This window comes from Pipra filicauda, unplaced genomic scaffold, assembly GCF_003945595.2.
Source record: "Pipra filicauda isolate LSUMZ 115617 unplaced genomic scaffold, ASM394559v2 scaffold29_size4552773_pilon, whole genome shotgun sequence".
NCBI lineage: Eukaryota > Metazoa > Chordata > Aves > Passeriformes > Pipridae > Pipra > Pipra filicauda.
In genome coordinates this window covers 2,929,629-2,954,708 of record NW_024104420.1, presented here as the reverse complement: position 1 = coordinate 2,954,708, position 25,080 = coordinate 2,929,629, and the positions used below count along the sequence as shown (strand labels likewise).

The window sequence follows — 25,080 nt, the reverse complement described above, 5'->3', positions numbered from 1 at the left end:
TACTGCCATGAAAGTTATGTAAGAATTGTGTGTTTTATATGTAGTCTAATTATAAACATATTTGTGTATGTTTATGTCCTTTTGTACTCTCAATAGGCTGTGAAATGATTATTTCTGTTGGAACATTAAACCAGACTATTATCTGATATCTGTTTGGTAAAATGAGCATTGACATATTTTAAGTGATTGAAAGCAGTGTTCTATGGCCATTAAAGAACTTCACGTGCTGATATTGTGATTTTGTTCACATCATACTTTAAAACCTGTATAATGTGACTAGCAAAACTATAAACTCAGTCTTTAATAAGAAACTTGCAATAGGAAGTTTTAAGGCACAAGTATATAATTTTATTGCTACTGCTTCTAACAGATACATGAATGGTCTTCATACCGCAAGTTAAAAATTATAACATTGAAATAACAGGTGAAGTTTCATAAATTCTTAAGACAAAATTATTATTTCTTTTTTGTGTGTGGGGGGGTGTGAGTAGGCAAATTCACTCCAAGCTAAGTCTTCCATTTTTGATCAATGTCCTGAAGTATGTAATAGAAAGTTAAGGGATTACTTCAGCAGTAGCACCATAACCAAATGCCTTCTAGACGTAATGAACTTGTCTGTATCCTTGGTAGAGTATAACCAATGATTAAGCAATGTTGCCGTGAATTTGGGTCTCAGTAAATTCAAAAGGAAATTTGCAGTCTAAATTAACAATTTAAGACAAAGAAATTATTTAATCTCAGAATTTTGGAAATTTGATACAGGTTTAGTTTAATTTTTTTTTTATTGTTGTTCTTGTACTGGAAGCCAAGAAGATGATTAAAGTCTGAGAAAAAGGAAGTTGCTGACAATTTAACTCAGTAAGTTAACAATAGTTCTGGATAATATGGTGGCATAAGAGCTCCTTTTTCTTATGATTATGTTTAGCATCTTTTAATCCTTTCAGGAAGAGGCATGCAAATACAATATTACAGTCAGAGTTGAGTGTGGAGTGAGTGGTGTAACTTACACTAACAAATTTCATATAACATATTTTAGAAGGGACAAACCTTTCTTAAGTTTAAATATAGAGGTGAGAGTACAATTTACTCTGTCCTATTTGGCCTGCATTTTTATTGCCCATAGGTGGTTTTGATCTGATCTTGACACTGTGACACAAAAGAGTCACTGTGTTTGCTTTTCGTGAAGAAAAATGAGCTCAATGAGAAGTGCAATTCCTTTGTGGTTCATTCTTGTACTTTTAGTATTTTCAGTGTTTTGACTTAGAGAGGGTCATCTGATCTGGCAGTTGAAAGTCTACCAGTTTAAAGTCTACTAGGTTTTCCAGGTAATTAGGCTAATTTGTTTTAGTCATTACTAAATTTGTAAAGCGTTCGCTAACAGGCCAGGCTATGATCAGGGAGGAAATACTTGTTACTTTCAGATTAAGTGAATCTCCTTTTAAATTGCAGCTTTATTTAAAGTTAAACTTATAGCCCAGTTTAGAGTTGAATTTCTGCATTCATTGGTTTGGGGTGCAGCAGCAAAACGCCATTACAAGTCTTTAAAGTAGGGAAACATAATTTCTTAGGATGGTTTAAGTCAGGCTGTGCTTAGAGGAACCAGTACCTCAAGACTGACTCCTCTTACAGCACTACAGAAATTCTTTGATATGGCTTCTCCACTGTGGAAATGGGCTGTGGTAAATCTTGTTTTCTTCAGTTCTGGACACAAAAAGTCACATTTTTGCTCAATTCTCCCACAAAAGGTTTTGCACAGTGGTCTTACAAAAGAGTGCCTGCAAATGTCTTGGCTGTACCTCAGTCTTTGCATCTGGATAAGCAGTGAAGCTGCACTTGTGAAATGTGCAGGAGTGGAGCAGTGCCAGGACAAACTGGAAGCTGATTGCCAGAGCATACCTCAGCCTGCAGGTATTGGTGAACACTTTTGTTAGGTTTCTGAAAATGAAACTTGAGCTGTAATCTCACTCAGGGTGCTAACAGCATCTACCCAGAATACTATCAATACTCAGCACTGATGTGCATTTCTACAGGGTGGGCCTTTTCTTAGCCTACTTCAAAAAAAAGGTCCTGGTGATCACAATAGTGTGCTTTTTCTGACGCAGTGTCCAAGTTGATTGGGATGAAAGGTGAGGCTACATGGGCAATGAGAAGGGAAAGGCAGTGATCTCCAGAATAGGTGTGGTGGGGCTGGTGATGAGTAGCTAGGTTCAATAGCCTCATTTCAGTTTACCTCAGCTGCAGCTGTAAAAGGTTATGTGACTACAACCTATATGTATTGAGTTTATTTGAGCATTTAGTCTAACATTTGCAATCTCCTGGAAAAACAGAGCAATTTATTAAAAAAATAAACATCACATTGCCTGCTTTCTTCATGAAGGCCATTACATCACATTACGCATTATGTGTAATTATTTCTCCTCCTTTCAACAGGATGAGTGATAATTCTGACTTCTGCTTGCATTTGTGAGATACCAATTTCTTGCCTTTTAATCGTACATTGTTGTACCTTTCTAATATTTTCCTCATCTTTTTTCCTCTATTCAGTGGTAGTAAAAGAGGGGGGATATAAGGAGAAAAGTTTCCTTAAGACCCTCCTGTTCATTTGATAAATTGTATAAGTAGTCAAGTCTCTAGTTCTCTGGTGTACGCTGTCAGTTTCCCCTGATGTTTCTGTGGACTTATTAACTGGTTACCAAGGAGAGAAAAGTATTTCCAAATTAATAGGAAAATGTGTTGTGAAACCGCAAAAATGTACAGAAGTCTCCAGGGTAAGCTCTGTATCTGGAATGCTCTCTCAGGGCTTTCCTTTTTAAAAAGCTTTCATTAACCTGAAGAGACAGTGCTTGTAGAAACCTCATTGCTGAAATCCTTGTCTCATTTACTGCCCTGCTTTGGATGTCTCCACCTCTTTGGCACCATTTCTTTAGCACCATTTGAAATTTCTTACCTGGCTGTCTGGTGGTTCTGGACATAACTTAAGAATATCACAGCAAGAAGGACAGAGTTTTCAGGCATAATGGTGTGAGCTGGAACTTAGTCACTTTGTTTAAATGAAGCTTACTTAGATAAGATGAAAATTCACCCTTCAGTTCTTCAGGGGAAGCTTATTTTTTTCTTTTGGAGTGAGGTTAGGGTAGGAGGAGGTTGAGCAACATCTGTCATGTGGTCATAAGGAGGGGATTTTTTGGTGGTTTTGTTTGTTTGTTTGGGTTTTTGTTTTGGTTGGTGTTTGTTGTTTTGTTTGGTTTTGGTTTTTGGTTGGTTGGTTGGTTGGTTGGTTTTGGTTTTGGGTTTTTTTGGCCACACTTTGCACACTTGCCACTAGACTTTGGAAAACCTTTTTTGTAGCTGGCCCAAGGCAGGAACAGCCTTGTCTTTATGGCATGTTTGAGTGCTAAAGAGTTTTTTGGTCCTTCACTGGTCTGTTGATTGCCCTGTGTACCCAGTGAAATAGTTAATGGTAACCTATGGAAATATGTAAGCGTTGGATTCCTTTTGCAAGTATTGCAGTTTGACAAATTCTGTGTTTATGTGCAAATCTATGCTGTCTAGGGATCCAGGTGTGACTGTGGAAATGGTATTTTTTTCTTCCGCGTTTAATGTACACTAGCTAGCTTTCTCTAAGCTATTCCATGATGAGAAATAAAAAGGCACCTCTTTGTAAAGGAAGAGGAAGCAATTGTAAGCCTTTGGCAAGGGATGGACAGTCTCTCCACGAACTGTGTTACCCACTTGAAGTCATGGCACAGAGTGACTCTTGGCTTCCTTATCCTTCTGTGGCCCTAGCCAGATATTGATGGTGCTGTGTTTAATGCTGAAATGCAGCTTCTCAGTAACCATTATAAATCAACACACATTTTGTGTGTTCATTCCTCTTAGGTGTGTTTTCACAGTGCAGAGCAGGCTATGCCACTGATTACCAAAGAGTTTGGTTTTTTTTTCAGTATGCCACCATTTTCATATAGATGCTTATGTTTGTGGTAACTTGGATTTCAAGCTACTTTCTTCTCAGCAAGAGAAGCCTAAGAAACACAAGAGATATGTATTGATTGTATATGCACTGAGGGCTGAAAGTAAAACACCGTCCTCGTTACAGTTAACCTCTGGTTGAACTCTTGACAGCCTAAAGTGGCACCATTCACATTTCTTTCAGAGCTTCCTCTTCCAAATTTGTACATAAAGATATGGTGGGAGTTATTATGCTGATGACAGATGCCATTTACAGTGCAGTGGAGGGCTAGCTTGTTTGACCTGTCCTGAGAAATGTGCTTTAGGTAGTTGTAGAGACAAAGATATTTAATGTGTGAGGCAAACAAGCACAGTAATGACAGCAGTTACCAGACTGTTGTATCTTGTCTAGCCTAATTAATGATCCAGATAGTTGTTTTAATACTAAGCCACAGATATGTACTGTGTAGAGAGCCATAGTTGCTTCCATAGAACTAAGCTTGAAATAGTGTGCATAATTGGAGTCAATATTGTGGTGTGATGCGTATGGCTATAAATCTTGTGCATGCAGAAAGGGAAGGCTATCTTTGGTTTACCTACTGTAGTGGGTTTCTGTGGCTGGGTTTTGGTAGCAGGGTGTGTGTGTGGGCTACAGGGGTGGCTTCTGTTAGAAGCTGCCAGAAGCTTCCCCTGTCCCATGGAGCCAATGCCAGCCGGCTCCAGGATGGACTTCCTACCACTGGCCAAGGCCGAGCCAATTAGGAGTAACAGTAACACCTCTGTGATAACATATTTAAGAACAGAAGATTGTTGCACAGAAGAAAATTCCAGCCAGGGAAGAGCAGAGTGAGAACATGGGAACAACAAAGTAGACACCAAGGTCAGTGCAGAAGGAGGGGCAGGAGGTGCTCCAGGTGTTGGAGCTGAGGCCCTGCAGCCCCTGGTGCAGACCATGGTGGAGCAGCTGTGCCCCTGCAGCCCATGGAGGAGCCCATGGTGGAGCTGGTGGATGCATGAAGGAGGCTGTGACCCCATGGGAGGCCCAGGATGGAGCAGGGTCCTGCCAGAGACCTGCAGCCCATGGAGAGGGAAGCCCACGCTGGAGCAGGTTTTTCCCGGGTAGGACTTGTGGCCCCTGTGGGGGACCCACGTCAGGTCAGCTCATTCATGAAGGACTGCACCCCATGGAGGAGTGACCCACAGGACAGCAGTTTGGGAAGAGCTGCTGCCCAATGGATGGACTCACACCAGAGAGGTCCATCAGGGCCTGTTTCCCGTGGGAGGGACCCCACAGGAGCAGGGGAAGGACTCCTCTCTCCGAGCAGCAGCAGAAACAACAACTGATCGTAATTCCCATTCCCCGTCCCCCTGCACCGCTGGGGGGGAGGAGGGAGAACATGGAAGGAAGGAGGGTGGGGGGAGGTGCTTTTAAGATTGTTTTATTTCTCCTCTTTGGCTCCTATCCTATTAGTTGTGGGAAATAAAGAATCGTTTTATTACAAGCAAATGAGTTAAACAAATCACTAACGTAGGAGTTTTTCTTTACTAACCTATCAGGCGTATCGCGGAGTTGTAAGACGCCGGATTCAGCATGGAACTGGTGTCAGGGAAACATGCGGACGGGAATAGGGAACTGTAAAATGAATATTGGTAAGGAAACCCCTTATACCACATGGCTGGTCCTGGGAGCCGCCATGCTGCAGGACACTCCACCTCCCAGCACGACACAGCCAATCAGGGAGAGGGGAACGCCTCTTCTATGACGTAACAGGGTTGAACCCTAAGAATGTTTAAAAAGCGGGACTTTTGAATTGGAAGGTGTGTTCCTGGGAATCCTGCATGCCTAGGACACCCAACACGTGTTGTAATTAATTTTTCCTTTTCGTTTTATTCCTTTTGTTTTGCAAACTTTTGCTGTTTTTCTAAATTTAATAAATGAGATTTCTCTCACATTAGTAATAAATTTAAGTACTATCCCCACTTTGAGTCTGTTTTGCCCGTGAAGGTATTCAGTATCTGACCTCTCCCAGTTGTTATTTCAACTCATGAATCCTTAGCTGGTTTTTTTTTCTCTCTCCTGTGTCCAGTTGCAGAGGGAGAGTGAGAGAGTGGCTTTGGTGGGTGCCTGGCATCCGACCAGGGTCAACCTGGTACACTTACAAAATCTGTGATTAATCTAGTGCATAATAACGTTGCCTTTGATTATCAAACAGTTTCAAAGTATGGTGACATAATGTTTGTTCACAAGCTGTTAACTTTCTGAAAAGTCACTGCATCTCAGTTAATTAATTATGTTTATAGGATCAGTTCAATAAGCAAATTCTTCACATTAATTAAAACGTGTTATAATCTTAAAATACAATTATCTGACCTTTTAAAAGAACTGTTCGTGTGCTACTCCGTGCCACTGTTATAATGAATTAGAAATCAAAATCTAATAATGAGTATGTTTTCTCTCTGATGAAACTAAACGTGGAGATCTTCTCCCTATGTGTCACTGCTGTTACAGTCAAAGGTGTTGTCAGTTTTAAATTTTGAATACCTCCTTCTCAGCGTGACGACTCACCCTTAAGGGGAAGGTGGGTCGTCACACTTAGTCATCACAGCTGAATAGAGTTATTTTTGATTGTAACTTTACAGATTAGCAGTTCCTTACTTCCCATATTGCTCTCCAAAGCACGGGGTAGTCTAAAATGGCTGCAGATTATGATGTATGGCTGCTCTTGTGAAGCTGCAGCTGTGAATCTCAAAGAGGATGTAACCATGCAGAATCGCTCTTTTAGATGGTCATTAGCGCTGCATAAGTACAAGCCTCTTTTTCAGATAGCATTTATTCTTCACGGTTCTTCTACTAGTATGTGATGGCAATGTCATTTGCCAAGCATTGAATAACAATGAATGTTTTATTGAAGTACAGTATTCTGAACCAGTGCCTTTTTTAAGCTGTTTAAGTGCTTAATTTTCGTTCGACTGCTCCTTTTCATGCAAATGGGAGTGTAGCAGAAAAAGCCAATACATCCTCCTCCCTTGTGCTTACGTGATGTATTGGACAAAGCTGAAGGCTTGTGTGTGGCAGAAGAAAACACAGCATAATTTTTCAGTTATCCAGTGGCATCCTATCCTATTCCAGTTTTAGTGTCTTTTCTTCATTTTTTTTAGAACATACACGTCCCCCCCCAAAAAATCCCCCACCGACCAAAACAGAAATCTTTCTGTGTGATACTAAGGAAAAAAATTAGTCAAGAAGCAGTCTCTTCCTTGCTTCTAAAAGCCTCCAAACAGTGGGAAGACTAAATACAGTATTCCTTTTTTGGGAATGAAAAATGGAACTGGGTCTAAATATTTCAATGCATGGTTATTTCATTCTTCTTCCAAGTATCAAAAAGCACTTGGAGGTATTACAAGTTATTTATGAAGGGCAGGTTTTTAATCTGGTTAACACCTACAACTATGGTAAGATTTTTTTGAACAGGCTATCACCTACTTTTGCCATTATGAGAATCTGAGGGGAAACTCATGCACCTAGTGTGCTTTGTCCTTTTGAACACCTGGCCCCTTGTTTTGATTTGTGAGCTGTATTGAAAATCTGGCATCAGTTCTGGGCTTTAAGTTCTAATTAAATAACGTACACAATCTGGCCATAAGCTTCACGATACACTGAAGGAAGGAGAAGGAAAAGAAAGCTTCCTCATTTTATAGTCAGTGAAATTGAGATGGCAAGATGATAGAGTTATTGAAAATGTATTCAGTATTTCAATACTGAATAGTTCCTTCGAAAGTGTCTTCTAGAGCCTAAATATAGACCAAACCAAATGAGTCTGGGATCTCAGAATTCCTAGCTTTAAGAACCACAAAGCAATGATGACGTTATGGCATGAAAATTAGCCGTGCCATGCCATAGGAATTGACTATCCATTCCTGTATTGTAGTCAGACTCTTTAACATGATTTGGGAATGTGAAAAGATATTCACTTCTTTGTGGGCAAAACTACAGATATTGTGTTCTTTCTATGGAACAGTAAACAAATACAATTTAAGTGCCACAGTACTAATTTTAATGAAACCCATAATGATTTCCTTCTAATTATAAACAGTATTGAAAGCAAGTGGTCAGTCTTCAGAAGATACTCAAGTTAATCCAGTGTAGGGTAGCTTAAATACATATTTCTTTGCTATGTAAGAGTGAAGAGTTTTCTATATCATGCCTATTGAGATCAAAGAAGCTTTTGTTTATCTGATTCTTTTTGTCCCTTTTTCTCTGTGGCGAAGCTAGGTTGAAACATAAAAATGGATAGGAAGTTCTTTGGTTACATTCAAAGATCCACTAATTCTGTCTCTGTATCTTGGATGTCTGTGTATGCTCTTTCCAATGTCTCTGTGTGTGTGTGCGCCTTTTTTCTCTGTCCTCCCACAAGTAATGCATCATCAGGTATCTTTGATCCAGTCTCTTCTGGTTGGCCATTAGTCATATTGATTTCTCAGTAATAAAGAAAGCTTTGTTCTCAATGCAGTTTTAACAGTACAGTATCAAGGTCTGTCACATACTCATTGTTGATATCAAAGAGACCTTGTGAAAACATGTAATTTTGCGAAAATACAAACTGAGTTATATTTCACCTTTTGTATTTGAGCCAGAGAAAGGAAAACTGACTAAGTTGGTTTTAATGTCCAGGAGGAGTGAAATTCCAGAAGCAAATAAAAACAATGGCAATAAAATTTAACTTTTTAATTTTCAGTTGCCAAAAATATTAGTAATAATACAAGCAAGGTCACTTAATTTTTAATTTGTTGGTATTCCTTTAGTGTATTTTACTCTTGATACAATTTGCTACATTTTCTGATGGAGTAGCTCCCTCAAATTGAAAAATAAGCATGCCATTAATTTCAGCATGTGAAAGTAGTGTTTTGGACCACTGTGTTTGCAGGTGGGCTTTGAGCTAAAATACTGTTTACGTACATATTGAGAACCGTAGTCAACTTATTGCACTTTTTAGGTTTTATTGTAGTACAGTACTTGCTTTAATCCATTTAATCCATCCAAGACTCAGTCCAGTAAGAAGGAAAAGAAAAGTAGCAGAGGTGTAATAAACACTGATTTAATTTTTACAGCACAGTATATTATAGAACTATAAAATTGTGTGATTAGCCAACTCATTAACACTGTCTTAAAGCAAGTAAGTGTTTAGAGCTTGACACACTTAGTGCTGAAAACCTTTCTAATAGTAAATTTAAAAAGTATTCAGTGTTGCTTGGAATTAAGATCGTACTGCTGTGCATCATCAGGAGCTCTGTATTAGGGCTGTCATCTGATTATTCCATTCTAACGCATTCCCCATTTTACAGCACTCCTGTCTATACTGTTTTGACACTTTCTTGAGAGTGGTGCCATGTAGAACCTGCAGAGCACTTGTACAGGATTGCCACCAAAAATAACTTGATTTGAGTGCTGCCCTCCACTTTATAAAAGGGTTTATTTTCACTTGTTGTTTTATCCTGCATTTCTTGATAGTGACTTAGGAGGTATAGTAAGAGCCAATCTAAGAGACATTGCAGTCAGCTAAAGTCTCTGTTTTTCTGGTAGGATCCCATTGATCCAGGGACTATGTTGTTTATGTTCTTAAATTTTTCAATGATGATTTACGAGAGATCTAATTGCCTAGTATGAGACATCTGAAAATTCCTGGATTTTTGTGCGTGGATTGTTCGGTGCTTTCTGAAAATGTTGTCTTTAAATCAGAAACTTACAAAATTGATCCTGTTTTGAGTAGTCTAAAAATAGATAAACAGTCTCTTTTTTTTATTTGGTAGATACTGGGAGGTCACTGCTGTCAAACTTACCTCATGTCACTTTGTGCATTAAGTCCGACATTTGCTATTAGTTTGTAATAGTGCATTCAAATTTGAAAACAATGTTAGAGAATGCTTGGAAGACAAATTTCCTGTCTCAGCCAGCTTAACAAAAACAAGGCCTCAGAATATTTTGGGTTTTTTTTCACCATTATCAACTGTACAATGGTTGAATCACTTTCTTGTTTCATGATAAGCTTAGGAAGTTACTGCTTTGGAAGAGATCTGCCTGATAAATGTTTTCCCAGGTTAGCTTTCAACCAATTGAATTGCAAAATCACTAGTTCACAGAGAGTGACAGAAAGAGGGAACACACTGAAATTAAAAACTTGAGATGTTTTTGGGTGAGGCTCATAGCATGGTGTTCTTTCTTGGGTGTATATTAGAGAGAGTCTTTTAGAACAGTAGATATACTCCCAAAACATGTCTAGTGTAAGAAAAAAATATGTTTCTAAAATTGTGTCAGTTGTTAAGCTGCAGGTGATAGATCTTTAAGGACCTGGTGTGTTCCAGGCATTGCTTTTGCTATGGAAAAATAAGTGCAAACCTGAGTCAGCAAAGGACTCTCCTACACAATATTAAGCTATCAAACATCAGTTGTGCTTAATCGAGTGAGTTTAAGATGTTTCATTTCTCTAGTAGTTGCCATCTCCATGGCTGTGCTGTTAGAATGATTGTGTGAGTCTTCTGTCCCCTTCCATGCAAAGCATACACATAGGCTGTGGTTCCACCTCTGAAACCGATTTCAGACTGAGCTATCTCTGTCACATTTTCCCATGGACCTTTTTTAATTAACTGGCATGTCAAAATGAATACCACCAAAAGTGTGAGACAAGTTGTGGGATTTTATTCTGTCCAGATACAAGTTGTCCACAGATGCAGTAACACAAGGAATGATTAAGACTGTACCCTTAGTTAAAATTGTCATTACAAGTGTCCCTGAAGCAATAAACCTGTGGAAGCTAACATTGCCATGGTTGCTTGAGCAAACAGTCTGGGACTGATCTCTCTTTGCTCCAGCTGTTTACTAAAGGGGGAGTTCCACAGTGTGAATCTGGTGCTTGAAACACTTCCTGCCTGTGTGTGCTTCCTTGAGTAGTTAAGACTCTCCTAGCTGTGTCGATTTGACAAACAGTGGGCCATCCTGCAGTAGGATGTGTATGTTACACTCCACGTAAGAACAAGTGAAGGAAATGAATGTCTGGAAGACGAAGTGGGTTCATCTGAAAACAGAATATGTATTGTGGAGCTGTGCCTAAAGCTACTGGCTCTGGAACAGCAAAGACAGCTGACAAGGTTTCTGCGTCTTGCTTCCTCTTTGCTCAGAGGTTGATTACTAGCAGTAACTGAGGCAGCTTGTATAAAGGGAGCTCTGGAAAATCCCCAAAAACGAAGTTCTCTCTTCCCTTAAGTACACAGTATTGGTAGAATTGAATGCGGGTTTTTTGCAGCCATTCTCTAAGACCTCTATTTTTAGGCCCTTGAGTAGACCAGAGAGAGTCGGCTCTCACCGGCCAGTGATGGGATTAAACTCTCCAGTTAAACTTACTGCACTTAAAGTGCCAGCAACAAGTTGTTTGACATCCATCTTTATAGGCATGTTTACTTTTGTGCAGAGGAATAACTGTTGCCTTTGGAGTTATATTCTCGTCTCATTTCCATTCATTTATATGTAAGAAGGGTCTACCACCCTGCATAGAAGTCAGTAAGAAAGGCATAATTTTGGGATTTTTTTTCACACGTATGAACACCAAAATGAACCCGAAGATAAATTGGTAGTATTTATACATTAGTTTTTCAAAGTCATTAGCAAAAGAGAGTAAATGGATGCCTTGAAGGCTACCTGCTTTGTAAATAGTAAATAGCTCTGGTTTTGAGGGAGAGAAGTCATCAAGCACTTCTGTGCATGCATGTTCATTTCCAAATATCTGAGTAATAGTTGCAGGATTGATACATTCAGGAAAGGAACAGATAGAAATCGTCGCCTTTGTCCACCAAATAGAGCTTTTCCAGCCTTTCACAACTTCCCATATGTTAATGAAAAACATTTTCTGAGAAATTGGCAGCTTCATGCTTTGTAGCTGATGCCAGCTTTTTTCATGGACCAGTTCAAGGCAGAGCAAAGGGAAAAATGCCTTGTTTTAGTGCATGAATTACTCTGACAAGCTTTCACATTGCCCCTCCTCTTATTAATATTCTTTTTGATGTGAGCTTGTAAAACAGAGGATTGGCTGTTAATCTCTGGGATCTCAAGGGCTTTTGGCAGTGGCCCATAATTGATGTGTTCACATGGCTGTTGTCTGACTACTAATGATTAGACAGCAGTGTTATCTCCCAGCTAAATCAGTGTTGCTTATAAATCACACTTGATAAACTGCAGTTTCATTTCTTCAAAGGTTCTGTTCATGTCTGTATAGTTTGATACAAGTGCCAGAGCCATTTCATGATTTCATGACAGCTTAGATTAAGTTTATTTTTTTGAGCAAGACATTTGAATTTCTACCAAGCATAAAAAAGTGGTGTTTTTTGTTTTTGTTTTTGTTTTTTTTTTTGTTTTGTTTTTTGTTTTTTGTTTTTGTTTTTTTTGTTTTTGTTTTTGTTCTTTGTTATGAGCTCATTATGCAGTGGATGGAATAGAGAGGATATGCACAGTTAGGGCAGAGCATAGACTAGAAGGTGCAAGTAACTGGAGAATATAACACATGAAAAGTGGAATACTTGAGCCGCTGATTTCTTTTGCTTTTATTTGAACAGAAAAGGAGCTTCTTTTGCTGCAGGTGTTGATCACACTGTTACACTATAAAAATAATCTATGAGAGTGTAAGAAAGGACATACTGAAACACAAGGTGTTTTCAAAAATGGTGTGTGGGATTTTCTGGGTGAAGTGAGGTCCTTTGCTTGCCTGCATTGTTTCTCAGTAAGACAGGAATGATAAGCCCTTACTCTTCAAATATAAACTTTCGTCTGTGTTTGGGTTCCTAGAGAACATGCTAGTGAGGATCTCAAGGTACTAAATCTAAATCACTAGTGAAAAATGTTGTTGAGATAGGGACATGAGAACAGGGATCTCAAGCGACCTCATTCTAAGCCACTGAAGGGACAAGATTTGGCTGGCTGTTAGGTAACCTGTAATCAGATAATTTCATGTTGATAGTGTAGATGCTCTCGTGAAAAAGAACTACGAGAACACTAAGTCTGGGTTTCTTTACTGAATGGCAAGTGGGTAAGCAAATTTCAAAGGTCTTCCCTGCTGATTCCAGTTCTTGTATTTGCCTTCATAATGTAAGATTAATCCATCAGTCTCACTGTTAAGGGTTATTGAACACTTTGCATCAGTACTGTGTTCAGTTTAGAAAAAGAAAAAAACTAACACTAACCTAGCAATTCGGAGGAAATGACAGTTTCCTCCTCATAAGGATTCTTTTCCTTTTAAAAATCTTCACTGTACGTGTATGATTTTCAGAATTTTTTTTAGAGCTCTTATTTGAAATGCTAAGTGGTAAAACAACCACTGCAGTACAAATGCTGCCTGTAGTTAAGGTTGAGTGGAACTCCTTTAGATTAACACCAGTGAAGGTGTACACCAGCTGAGAGGGAAAAAAAACAAACCATATATTGTCTTCCCTGAAGATAGTGTAAATACATCAAACTGCATTTGAGAATTAAGATTTTATTTTTAACTATAGATATCCAGCAGTAGGCAATTTCAGGGAGAGCTAAACACTAATGCTTCAGCTCTTTTTTCAGTTGAACTATCACAGTGAAAAGGAAAGCTGAAAGGTCATTTTAGAGGTGTTTCCTTTAGTGACTTGCTAAATAATAATGTGTACGTCCCATTCTTAAAAGTAATAATACTGTCTTGTCTTTTAAATAAAATTAGGACACAATATTCTACGCTTCGTACTGTTTGTAGCTAATACTGTAAAGTTGCTCTAAGTAATATAAAGAAAAACTAACTGATCTGTACCCTATCAAAAAGCACAAGCTGGAGACGTATACACAGGAATATATTAGCCAAAGACCCACCTGTCTTACCTAAAAAACCTTAGGGCTAGATAAATTAAAAATTTTAAGGTCTGTAGATGCCAATAAATATGGGGCTATCAAGTCAAATGCTCTATTTTCAGAACATGCTAAAAACGTCATCCATAAGAATCTAGTCAGGCAAGTAAAAGCTTTTGGTATACATAGAACATTTCTGAAGATGATAGAGGTTCTTTGACAAGCTTTTGGAAGAAAAATTAATAGTTCAGTTGATTTTTCCCAACAAAATTTTATTGAATTGTGGAAGAACAGCCTGAGTCATAACGTGCGCAACTTCGCACTTGCAAAGTGAGTGGTTGGCAAATGGCTAAAAGGCAGTTGACATGCAGAAAGATAAAAAGGTGCAAGGAAGCCATTTCTCTTCTGAGTTTTGTTTGCCACTCTATTATACATTGTGCATTCCTGGAAAAACTCTCAAAGTAATATTGATGAAAATTTGTAATGAAACTGTTAAATAGTGCAATCAAGTTAACCATTATCTTCCTATATACAATTAAGAGTGAGAAATTTTACCTTGGTCGTGTGGTGTCTTGATATGTCATAGAGCAACCATGCCTTCTTTCTTAGGTCAAAGTCTCACACTTGATAACAATAAACATTGGAAAATGCAGGATAACATTTATTTGTAATGCTGTGAAATGTTCGTAAGAAAATACCTTATCTATTTTCAGGCTCAGAACTCTGAAAGGTTGAGTGTAGCAGAAACTTTGGAAGAAAAAGAGGTGATTGTCATCTTTAAAATGAAGGGGTTTTTTTCTTTAAAATAAAAAGCTCCTAAAGGGTCACATACTTGAAAGAGCAGTACCAACCCTTACCAACAATGCCTTGATTTTTGCCATATTCAGTTGCGTGACACTGACAGATACTGGACAACATCTTAAACACGTTCTGTCTAATCCCAGACAGTTCAGAGAAATTCCTTTTTTGACTGTCCAGGAAAATTCATTTCTTGACTGTGGAATACACTGTACCTCTCTACACAGGACAGGTATCTTGAGAGAATTTTAGTACTTGTTTATTTTATATTAAAGCATGCTGACAGACTGTAGAAAAGTTTGGAAGAACAAATTGAAGAGCTGACCAGAAGAAATCAGGATTCAATTCAGAAACGTGTTCTAGAGACAATTATCTCAATGAACATGATTTTCTTGGACTGAATGAGAAGAAATGTCTCTACTAGAAATGTGCAGGTGGTGATCTGGGCATCCTCCCAGGACTCTGCCAAACATTCGAGTTGACATACAGTTTTTCACAGGCGCAGTCTTGGCAGAAGGATATCACTGGCAGCTGTCAAATGCTAATCTTTCTCTCAGTAAAATGGGTGAATGGCTTTGGGAAATCCCAAGCATCTGAGCTAGAATAGGAGATATAAGAGAGGACAAGGAAGTTTTCTTGTCTTTTGTTTAGCACCATTATGCTGCATTAGACCCTACTCAAAGCTTTGACTTTTCATCATGGTCTTGATTGTATATTAATGCTGTCCTAAAAATAAAATATTAACATTGTCATGTTTGTGGAGGTGCTGCAGATACAATCTCTTAATGTCTGAGGAGATTTGAAGGTCAATATGTAGGAAGAACATGTAACTGTGGAAGGATTAGGAGTTTGCAGAACTGTGAGTATTGGTTAACGCAGCTGATGCAGGTGGCATAGAGTATCTTGAGTACAAGGGGGATTTTTTCCTTGTTCTATATACTAAAAGTTTATTAGCAAATAAGAGTTTTAAGTGGATATTTTTTTGCTTAATAACAAATGTTCAGAATATTGAAATCATCATCTCCAGATGATGATTTGCTGCTTTACTAGGAAAAATAGTGTCAGTTTCTGTTAGTGTGTCTTTTTGCTCTCTCCTACTACTCAGTTGATTGGAGAAGTTATTTTTAAGAGTAGAACGTACTTGGAAGCTCCAGTTAGATGCTACTTGTGTTAATCAGTTCAACACAATTACACATTAGGTTTCTTGTCTATAATACGATATTTGTAAACCATAAGCTTTTATTATTATTATTACTGAACATATGTTTTTTAAGTCTGAATTTTTATGCAATTTAGGCAGTGTAAATCTTCTTCATCTTTCTTTTGTATTTAAGCTCTTGTGATTCTCAATTAAGTTGACCAAAATAAATAACATTCTTAGTACTCTGACCTGCCTGTATTTTGAATGTAAGACTTGTAATGGATATGTCTGCCCTATGACAGAAATTCTTTTCTACATCTATGTGTTGTAGTATTTCTTTCTTATTTTCTATTCATGCCCTTCATGTCACTGACCTTTTTTTCCCCCCAACAATTTGATGTAGAACATTCGAAGAAACAAAATATAATTTGTTAGGCATGGTGTCAAAATGCTTCTAAGATGGTGTCTAATGTGACTTTATATGTGAGAAATACTGAACTGAGATTAAATTGAGATAATTCAGCTGAAATGGAGATTCTTCATAGGGTTAATTTCTGTTAAATGGTAGAGTATGAAAGAATAGCATTGGTTTTTAGAGGTGCAAATTCTTTATGGGGCAAGATTTGTAACAAGAGGAGTTTTAAAGATCAATGAGATGTCTAGAAATGCAGACACACTGCTGAGCACACAGACATTTTTTCATGTCACATTCTCCCACATTTGTTTTCTCCTGAAGTAGTTTCATTGATTTCATTAGAATTACTTCTGATTTATGATGCTGTGCATGAGATTACAATGAGGTCTTCTGAGGTCACTGTTGCTTTAGAAAATTGAAGTAGAGGCAAGCATACCTTATGTAAAAACAAGCTACTCTTCCTTTCACCTTAAAATCTAGAGAAAGCGATTTGTAGGAGATAAACCATACGGGGCTGAATTCCTTTATTTCCTGATTTCCTTTTCAGACATAGTAATTCTTAGAAGTATTAATTATAATTCTAAAGAACTTGTCAATGTCATTTTCAAGGTTGGAAGTTTCTTACTCCTTTCATTCTTTATGTTGGTGTTTTTTTAAAGGAAGGATTTAGTTTTGCAAAGGGTCAGGCTTTGTTTTTTGGGTAGATCCTATAATAGGATTCTGATCTTCTTTTCACATCCTTTCTGCTAATGCAGATGTTCCCACTGAGAATGCTTACAGCAGATTTTTTTTCTCAATTTAAAAAGCAGTACTTTCTGGGAAGGGCTTATGCTTAGCCTTAAACCTGCTCCTCTGCCTTTCTCCAGGCTGTGTATTGGTAGATGGATTAAATGGTTGTTGGCATGTACAAAATCACCTGGTGGGTGACACTGCAGTAGTGTATGACCCCATTTGGTCTTAGATGAGTAGACTATGTCGTGGTTGAGATATATCTTCAAAGACATACCTTGATTAAATCAGGAAGGTGAATTTTGATAACCAGAAATTGATTCCAGCAAGTAGAGTGCCTGAGCAGCTGAAGGAGAACCTTGTTTATTAGAAAGTCTTGCCTATTTTTAGTTAGGATGATATTTCCTTTCCCTTCCGTGTGCTGTTCCTTATACTGACTAATGTTATGCATCCACTGATAGATTTTTCTTTTTTTTTTTTTTTTTGTGAGTGTTCAGGTAAAGGAATGCTCCATGGAGCAGTGGCTACATTGCTTGGCACACTGTCTTCATTTTCTGTGAGCCTTCTGCTACTAAGCATCATAGCTCTCTGATGCAGTTAAACACTTGGCAGTAGAAAACTGCCATGAATAACACTGCAGCCTTGTAGCCTTTGTCAGCAGTCAGTTCTCAAAAGCTCTTGGAATTACGTGAAGTAAATATTGCTTGAATATTTCTGTGTTTTTGTACTCCTTTAATTGTGTATATAAGGAGAGCATCTGTGTAAATAACTTTCCTCAGATTCAGATTTTCAGTCTCATATTGGAATATCTTGTGTGATAAACAGCAAGACTACTGCTCAATATGCACCAACACCTGGGAATAATAATGAAAAAATAACAGTGAGAAACTGCAGCGCATCTGTTCTTGACATTAACTTTCCTCAGTTTAACAGACTGCCACCACCAGATGTTAGTCTTATGTGCCTTTTTTCCACTGGATGTTGGGGGCCTTCCTGCTTCTCTTTGCCTCTAATGGCTTACATCAGTGCCCTTTGGAGAATTCATGAAAACAACTGTGTCACCAGAATGGTCGCTAGGAACCACCACTTTGCTGTGCTGATGTTATGATTATCAAACAACATGGGATAATACTAAAACATGGTAAAAATTGGAGCAATATTTAAGTTTAGCATATTTTTTTTCTTGTGACTAAGGTCATATTTGTGTAATGAACACGCACCTCGGGGACAGTAAATGTCCACTTAATTCTTGACCATAGGTTTAGTGTTTTAATTCACAGAGAAACAGCCCCTTTTAGTTCAAGAGCCACTATTCGGCCTTGCCCTGGGTGAATGTTTCTAGTGGAAAATATGAACATTTATTAGTAGGTCTAAATAAGCCAGAACTGAGTACAAATATTTGTAACAAAGAACTTAATAGGATACACTGTTAGACCCATGCTTTCTTTAGCTCCCTCTCACTGTTTATAATACTGGGAAAATGAAAAACACATCTGCCAATTTAGTCTACATCCGTTTAAAACATTGGCTAGTTTAGAATGACAATAGCAAACATTTTGGAGTTTTTTTTCTCTGGCTTTGTGATGGAAGAATAATGTTGCATGTGTAGTAGGAGGTTTTGCACAACTTAACAAAACTCCATGTAAACTATCAAACAGGCCATTCATCAGCAGTTCTTGGGTTTATAAATGGATATGGCTTAGCTTTTCTCAAGTGCTAGGCTCCATTTACCTGCCAGTTACAGATCCAGATTCTCTTCTCATTTCAAGTAAGGTGTCTTAAGAACTCCTCTAAATTCTGCCTGGGGTACACGCTGACCCATTTCGTTGACATAGCATCATTACACAGTCAGTGCCAGGGAGCAGGGCTCTGTGCCATCCAACCATGTGCTTCCACTTGGCATCAGGCAGCCAGAATCTGTGTAGCATAGAATCAGTGTCTCCCCATGCTAGGCATAAACAGTTATGGTTTTGTGTGATGCGCACCATTAGATATTGCAAGTAACAGCTGCTCCTGGGGGCCAGTTCATATTTGACTTGCTCGAGTGCGTTCAAGACTGCTCTGCAAAGCATTCTGCCTGTGCTTTAACTCTGCAACTCTATTGGTATAAAGAGAAGAATAAAGACACCATTACTTGACTGCAGTGTTCTTATGCTGTAGGAACTCTGCTTTAATCAGTTTTGATGGTATGCTTTTAGTATTCATATTTTGCTTTGGTTTCAGTGTTGTCTTTTTTTTTTTTTAAATTTTTCCTTTCTTTTTTTTTGTTTGTTTTACCTGAAGATTTAGTTCTCAATAAAAAGAAACCCCTCTAAATGAGGACTAGTTTGGACAAGATTGTGGTTGTAGGTCACTCCTCTCTCCTTCCTAGTTCTAGTGTAATTGAGATTGAAATCCAGGCTGGTCATACAAAGATCATACAAAACATTTTTGCTATGTTCTTGGTAAGTATTTAGCATGCTTAAGGCTTGTGTGCACAATTAAAAGCCTTGGCTCTCAGTTCGTATGTATGAATAATGCTCAAAGCAAAGAATTGTCACAAAAGGCAATAGTAACAATTGTTACACTTTAAAAAAAGTTCTTCTAATTTGATTTCCATTTTATTTTCTCATTATGATGAAGTAAGCTGATCTGTGATATGAAAATTTTATAATACAAGGATGATACTCTTTAGTCTGTCCTTCTCTTTGTATCCCCATTTTGCTTTACAGGAAAGCAAAATTAACTTTCATCTACTTTAAGATACATTAGAAGGAAGCCTAGATGATGTACAGTGATTCATAATGTCTTTTCTGTTGAGTCTACTTGTGACATCCAGTCTTAAAAACTGCAGACTTGAAGACGTGATCATCTATTTGAATGCAGCTAGAAAACAGCCATTTAAAAAATCATTAGATTGAAGGGTGATTTCTTTGTGTGATGTCTGTGATCCAGTGGGCCAAATAAACATGAGTTTTAGGTGGTTTAGCTGCTTTGAATGGGCACACTCATATCCTCAGCTAGCTATCTTTTATGTGGCAAAGGACCTTATGCCATAGTAAAACACTGAAAACTCTTGGGCCAAATCTTTATGCAGAAAATCTGCTACTAAGTATACTGAAGTCATACGGGAAAGATAACTTCTTTAGTTCATATATAGATACTGTCTCTGTGCATTGTCTGTGTACAGACTGCTTGTCTGGCAAGTTGTATTTTTCTAAATACGCATTTTGGAAACTCTGAGAAATTAGATGACTTGGGTAGATTCTTATAAAAGTCCTCGTCTGTTATTTCAAGGAGAAAGATGTAAACGTTGTCTGTAAGCTGTTAGGTGGGTGATCCTAATGTATTTTAAATGATTGGAAGACAAGAGATTATATTTGCTGCCATATGGATATTAGAACTGTTTCAACTGCTAATTTCCCTATGATGCACATGAAAGAATGGCATTTATGTCTTTGCACTGTCTTTATAAATGTTTTTTTAATAGAAAATGAAGTTTCCAGTTTGCAAAATTAATTTCCATCCACAAATCAGTCTCTGTCAGCACCAAGCGAAAAGTGACCTTAATCTTTGTTTTAAAAATTTATTATTATTTTGTACTAGCAGTCTATGACAACAGGGAATAGTCTAGTAGAAACTTAGCAAGTTGTCTTGTTAAGCATGATAGATATTTTTGTACTAAATTTTTCATGTGCAGCATTTGGTCTGATGTCAAAAAAATTGAACTCATAAGACTGAAATTACTTGTGATAGACCAAATCCCTGCATACAGAAATGTAGTCTCAGCAAACTAGGCTATTACTTTTTTTTTTTTAACTCTCACAGCACCATTATAGTAAGTTTGTCTGTTGTTTTCAGGTTGATCCCCTGTTTACAGTGCCTGCACCTCCACCTCCGATTTCCAGCAGTATCACACCTCAGATTCTGCCTTCCTACTTTTCCCCATCTTCATCCAATATTGCAGCACCAGTCGAGCAGCTTTTGGTACGGACTCGTTCAGTGGGTGTAAATACTTGCGAGGTTGGAGTAGTAACAGAACCTGAATGCCTTGGACCCTGTGAGCCTGGGACCAGCGTGAACTTGGAAGGAATTGTGTGGCATGAAACTGAAGAAGGTAAATTGTTTTTTCCACTAGGTTTGTCTGTGAGATATGTTAAGAAGGAGGAGACTCTGCTGTATGTGCCTTGGTGCTAACTAAAGGCTTACTAGTCTGTTGGGATGCCATTATGTACAATGGCAGTCACAGCTTTATGGCTCACCTAGTGAGTTTTTCTTTTAAAAACAAATGGCAGGTTTTTTATTATTTAAAGCAACTGTGTTTTCCAAATGACCTACCATGTAACCCAAGCTAACAATAGAATTGTTTCCTCTTGCTGTATTAAGAAAAGCATATGAAGAAATTGCTAATAAAATAGCATAAATGTGCTATTTAAATATACATCATGAGGGTGTGTATATGTGATGGGAGTGGATATATGAATATGTTAGATGAAAACTTAGAAAGTTGAATATTTTGGAATTCAGACACTATGATAGGAAATGCCACCATTACATAAAAATAGAAGCCCCAGAGACCCCATGGAAATTTAAGTTGATGTGGTTATTGTTTGCATTTTGGTTATTTGAAATATAACAATTTAAGATGAAAGCATTCTTGTTTGAAGAAAAGTGTTCCATCTGGTGAAGAAGTGCTATTTAAACCAGAGTGATTTCTTTAATATCCTTTGAAGGCATTTGTCCAAGTAGGAGTGCTGGAGAGCTTTGGTTAACACTAAGCATTGATTTGCTATGAATTAGAACAAAGTAGGAAGAGGATTATGCTGTGATATGCAGATTTTTCCATTTTGGTTTTCAAAAGCTCATTATTAAAATACCAGCTTTCTCCTGCTAAAAATACTGCATGTGTACACTAAATTTCTGCAATTTTTGGTTTAGTAATAGCATATGTCTCCATTTATACCTGTCTGAAAGTCTTCCTGTGATTTTTCTTATGTTGCTTTTGAAGATTATTTAATTTTTAGTGATCTACCTTCCTCAACAGTGAAAACAAGGTTATTTACAAAATCATATAATGACAGAATACAGCAGTGTAATGCTTCATGATAAATCCTGACATGCTTCACACCATATGCAAAATGGTATTTGGTCCTTTGCAGTGATATATAAGACCTCACCAAAGTGCTCTACACTGTCCTTTCAAAAATCAATAGAGTCAGATTTACTTGCTTTTATATGCTTTCATCCATCCATCTTTCTCTCTGTGTATGTCTACAGCAGATTCATAAGGCAGATTGATCCTTTTAGATTGTTTTTAAAGCACAGTATAAATTCTGTTTTAAAATATCCCTGCAGAGATGACTGCCCTTAGCAACTGCAATCTTCCTTGACTGGCCTGCATTAACCAGAGTTGGAATGTGTGGGCGTTAACTATGTTGACATGAAAGAGCAGTAGCTGTTAATAGTGTTATTCTTGCTGAATAAACTAAACTTCTGACCCCCACTGAATTTAAGAAGCCTTCCTTGCGAGTGGTTTGGCACCAGAAATGAAGTATTAAAAAAGAGTTGCATTCTGGTCAGGATAACATTCCATTTAGCAGTATCTCATCACTCTACTGGTTTAAAAACTCTTGTTAGTTAATGGGAATTAACTACCTCAGCTTTTTCCTAGTTTGTCTAAAAAAATTTTCTGAAACAACTCAGTTCAATGATGGCATGCTTGAGTGAAACAGTTTTGAATGTGCCTGTTTTCACAGCTTTACAAATACTGTTTGGCAACACTGCAGCTATGAGTGACTACAAATACAGATAAAACGGGATTCTAAAATACTCTAGAAATATAGCTAGAATGTAGATTAAGAGACTGAAGATAATTGATATGATTTCATATTGTGTGGTTGGTACTGTGCTCTTTGTGTTTGACTGTTTCAGACCCTGCTGACTGAAGAAAATAACATAAATTTGACTGTTTATTCCCAGTGTTCACAATCAACACTGTATTATGAAAAATGAATTCCTAATAATCATTTTTGCATTTTAATTAAGTTTTGATGTTTAGGGCACACATATATGTATATATTTAGCTGAATTCAAATTTTCTGACATGTTCGTGAAAGCACTAATAGCAGCTTGCATGAAGCCATTTCTGCCAAATTCTAGGAAACAGGGTGCAGATGGGTCTTCTATTTATCTTTAAGAGAAAAAAGATTATCAGATATCCATTTACTCTAGGTATGATACTGATTTTAGGGCAGAACATGACCTTTCCTAAACTGGTGTAAATTCAGATTACTCTAACTGAAATATTTGTAATTAGGCACATCTAAAACCATCTTGATGTTCATAATGACCAACTAACATACAAATTTCTTCTATGATGTTAATATGTTTCTATGGTATTCACTCCCTTTACTGCTTTCGAAAACTTAATAAAAACATGTATAATCTGACGTTTCTCTAGCTGGCTATATATCTGATAGCTTTTTAACATAAAACAATTCTAGAAAGCTGAGGTATGAAAATTCCTAATCTTGGCTTGTGTTTTGAGATATTGGAATTGTTCTTTATCTGGTTTAGCTACTCTGTGTGAAATGAGTTGTGAGGTGGTAGGAGTAGGCTTGTAGGATGTCTGCATCTGTGGCATATGAGAACTGTGAACCTAATGTGCTGCTGAGCAGCCTTCATGTGCTGCAGCAACTAGGTGCGGGAATGCAAATACTGACAGGATGTGGTGAATCACAGTTATTACAAAAAGAATAATAGAGTGAATGGAGAAAGATCATAGAATCAACCGGATTGGAAAAGACCTCCAAGATCATCAAGTCCAACCCTTGATCCAACACCACTGTGGTTACTAGACCATGGCACTAAGTGCCACATCCTGTCGCATCTTAAAAACCTCCAGGGATGGTGAATCCGGCGCCTCCCTGGGCAGCCCATTCCAATGTCTTGATTACTCTCTCTGTAAAAAATTTTTTCCTAATATTCAACCTAAACCTCCCTTGACACAGCTTAAGACCATGCTCTCTTGTCCTAAAATCAAATAGTTTATGTAGAACTCATTATTAGCATAGATGTAATATATACTTCGTAGAAGAGAAGGCATATACTGAGAAATTGTATTATGAAGGTATGCGAAATAACGACTTTTCTTTTAGGTGTGTTAAACAAGTAGTCACATTCTGTTGCATTTCTTCTTTGAGGTCAGAAAAAGGAGTATATTTGGATGTACTAGTCATATTTTTAAGATAATCACTCCAAGGGAGGGGCAGGGGAAGAAAGTAATGTTGGAATTCAGACGAAACTGTGGAAGATTAAAAAGAGCATTGTTACTACAGCTCTTTACATTTATTGCACACCAGTCTATTCAGTTAACTTGATTTAATAAATCTGACCTTTTTTTCCAGGGTATTTTAATCCTAAAATGCTTAGAGGAAAGCTGGCATCTGAAGTCTGTGACATTTAATTACAAAGGTTGGTAACCATAGCTGGTTACTCATATAATTGACTGAGACTGCTGGTTATCATGTGGGTATTTCTCAGTTGCTCTACTAAGTTGTGTAGTGTTTAATTTCTACATATGTATGCTGTAGGCATTGTCGTCTGCATAACAGCCTTGTTTGGATATAAATTGATAATGTTTCCAAAGTGAAGTTAATGGCGTTAAAAAAGAGCATTGAAGGAACTAGCTGAGGTTTCCCTATTGCAGAGGAATAAAAAATTGTTATAGGCAAGTCAACTTGAAACTGGCAGGTGATGCAGATATTTGACACCAGAAACCATGGTGCTGTAAAAGTCCTTCACAATAAGCAGCTTGGTAGTGTTAATTGGAGTGTGTATTTTGGTTTGTTTGGTTATGTTGATTCTCTGGGAAACAGCTGCTAAAAGTCTGTATTGTTATAATGAGAAAAAAGGTTTATCTAGGATCGGGTACTTACTAAATCATGTAATTACCTTCTGGGAAAACAGATTGAAGAGAACATTAATTGTTTCTTACTGCCTGGAGGAAAAAAAATGACCCAGAAAAAAAGGGAAACGGCCAACAAACTTTCTGAATTGCTTAGAGCTCACTTTTTGGTTTAGCTTGCCCTAGGTCATGTCCTGTTTTTGGTTCTACAGCAAGTAGTAAAGTCTACCTTTAGAAGTGAGAAGTGCTAGTTCTGATGATGTCTTGTTTTCTTGAAGTCTGTGTAGGAGACAGCCATCCGTCACCTTGCTGCC

The 25,080-nt window shown here is 37.7% G+C and overlaps 1 protein-coding gene across 1 annotated transcript in view; it reads left to right on the top strand.

Annotated features, from left to right (window-relative positions):
* ZNF608 (zinc finger protein 608) overlaps positions 1–25,080 on the top strand; it is an 80,914-nt gene that overhangs the window by 15,360 nt on the left and 40,474 nt on the right. The window contains exon 3 of the mRNA XM_027710293.2: positions 20,722–20,977. Within this exon, the coding sequence (XP_027566094.1) occupies positions 20,722–20,977 (256 nt within the window). The remainder of the gene's footprint in view (positions 1–20,721; positions 20,978–25,080) is intronic.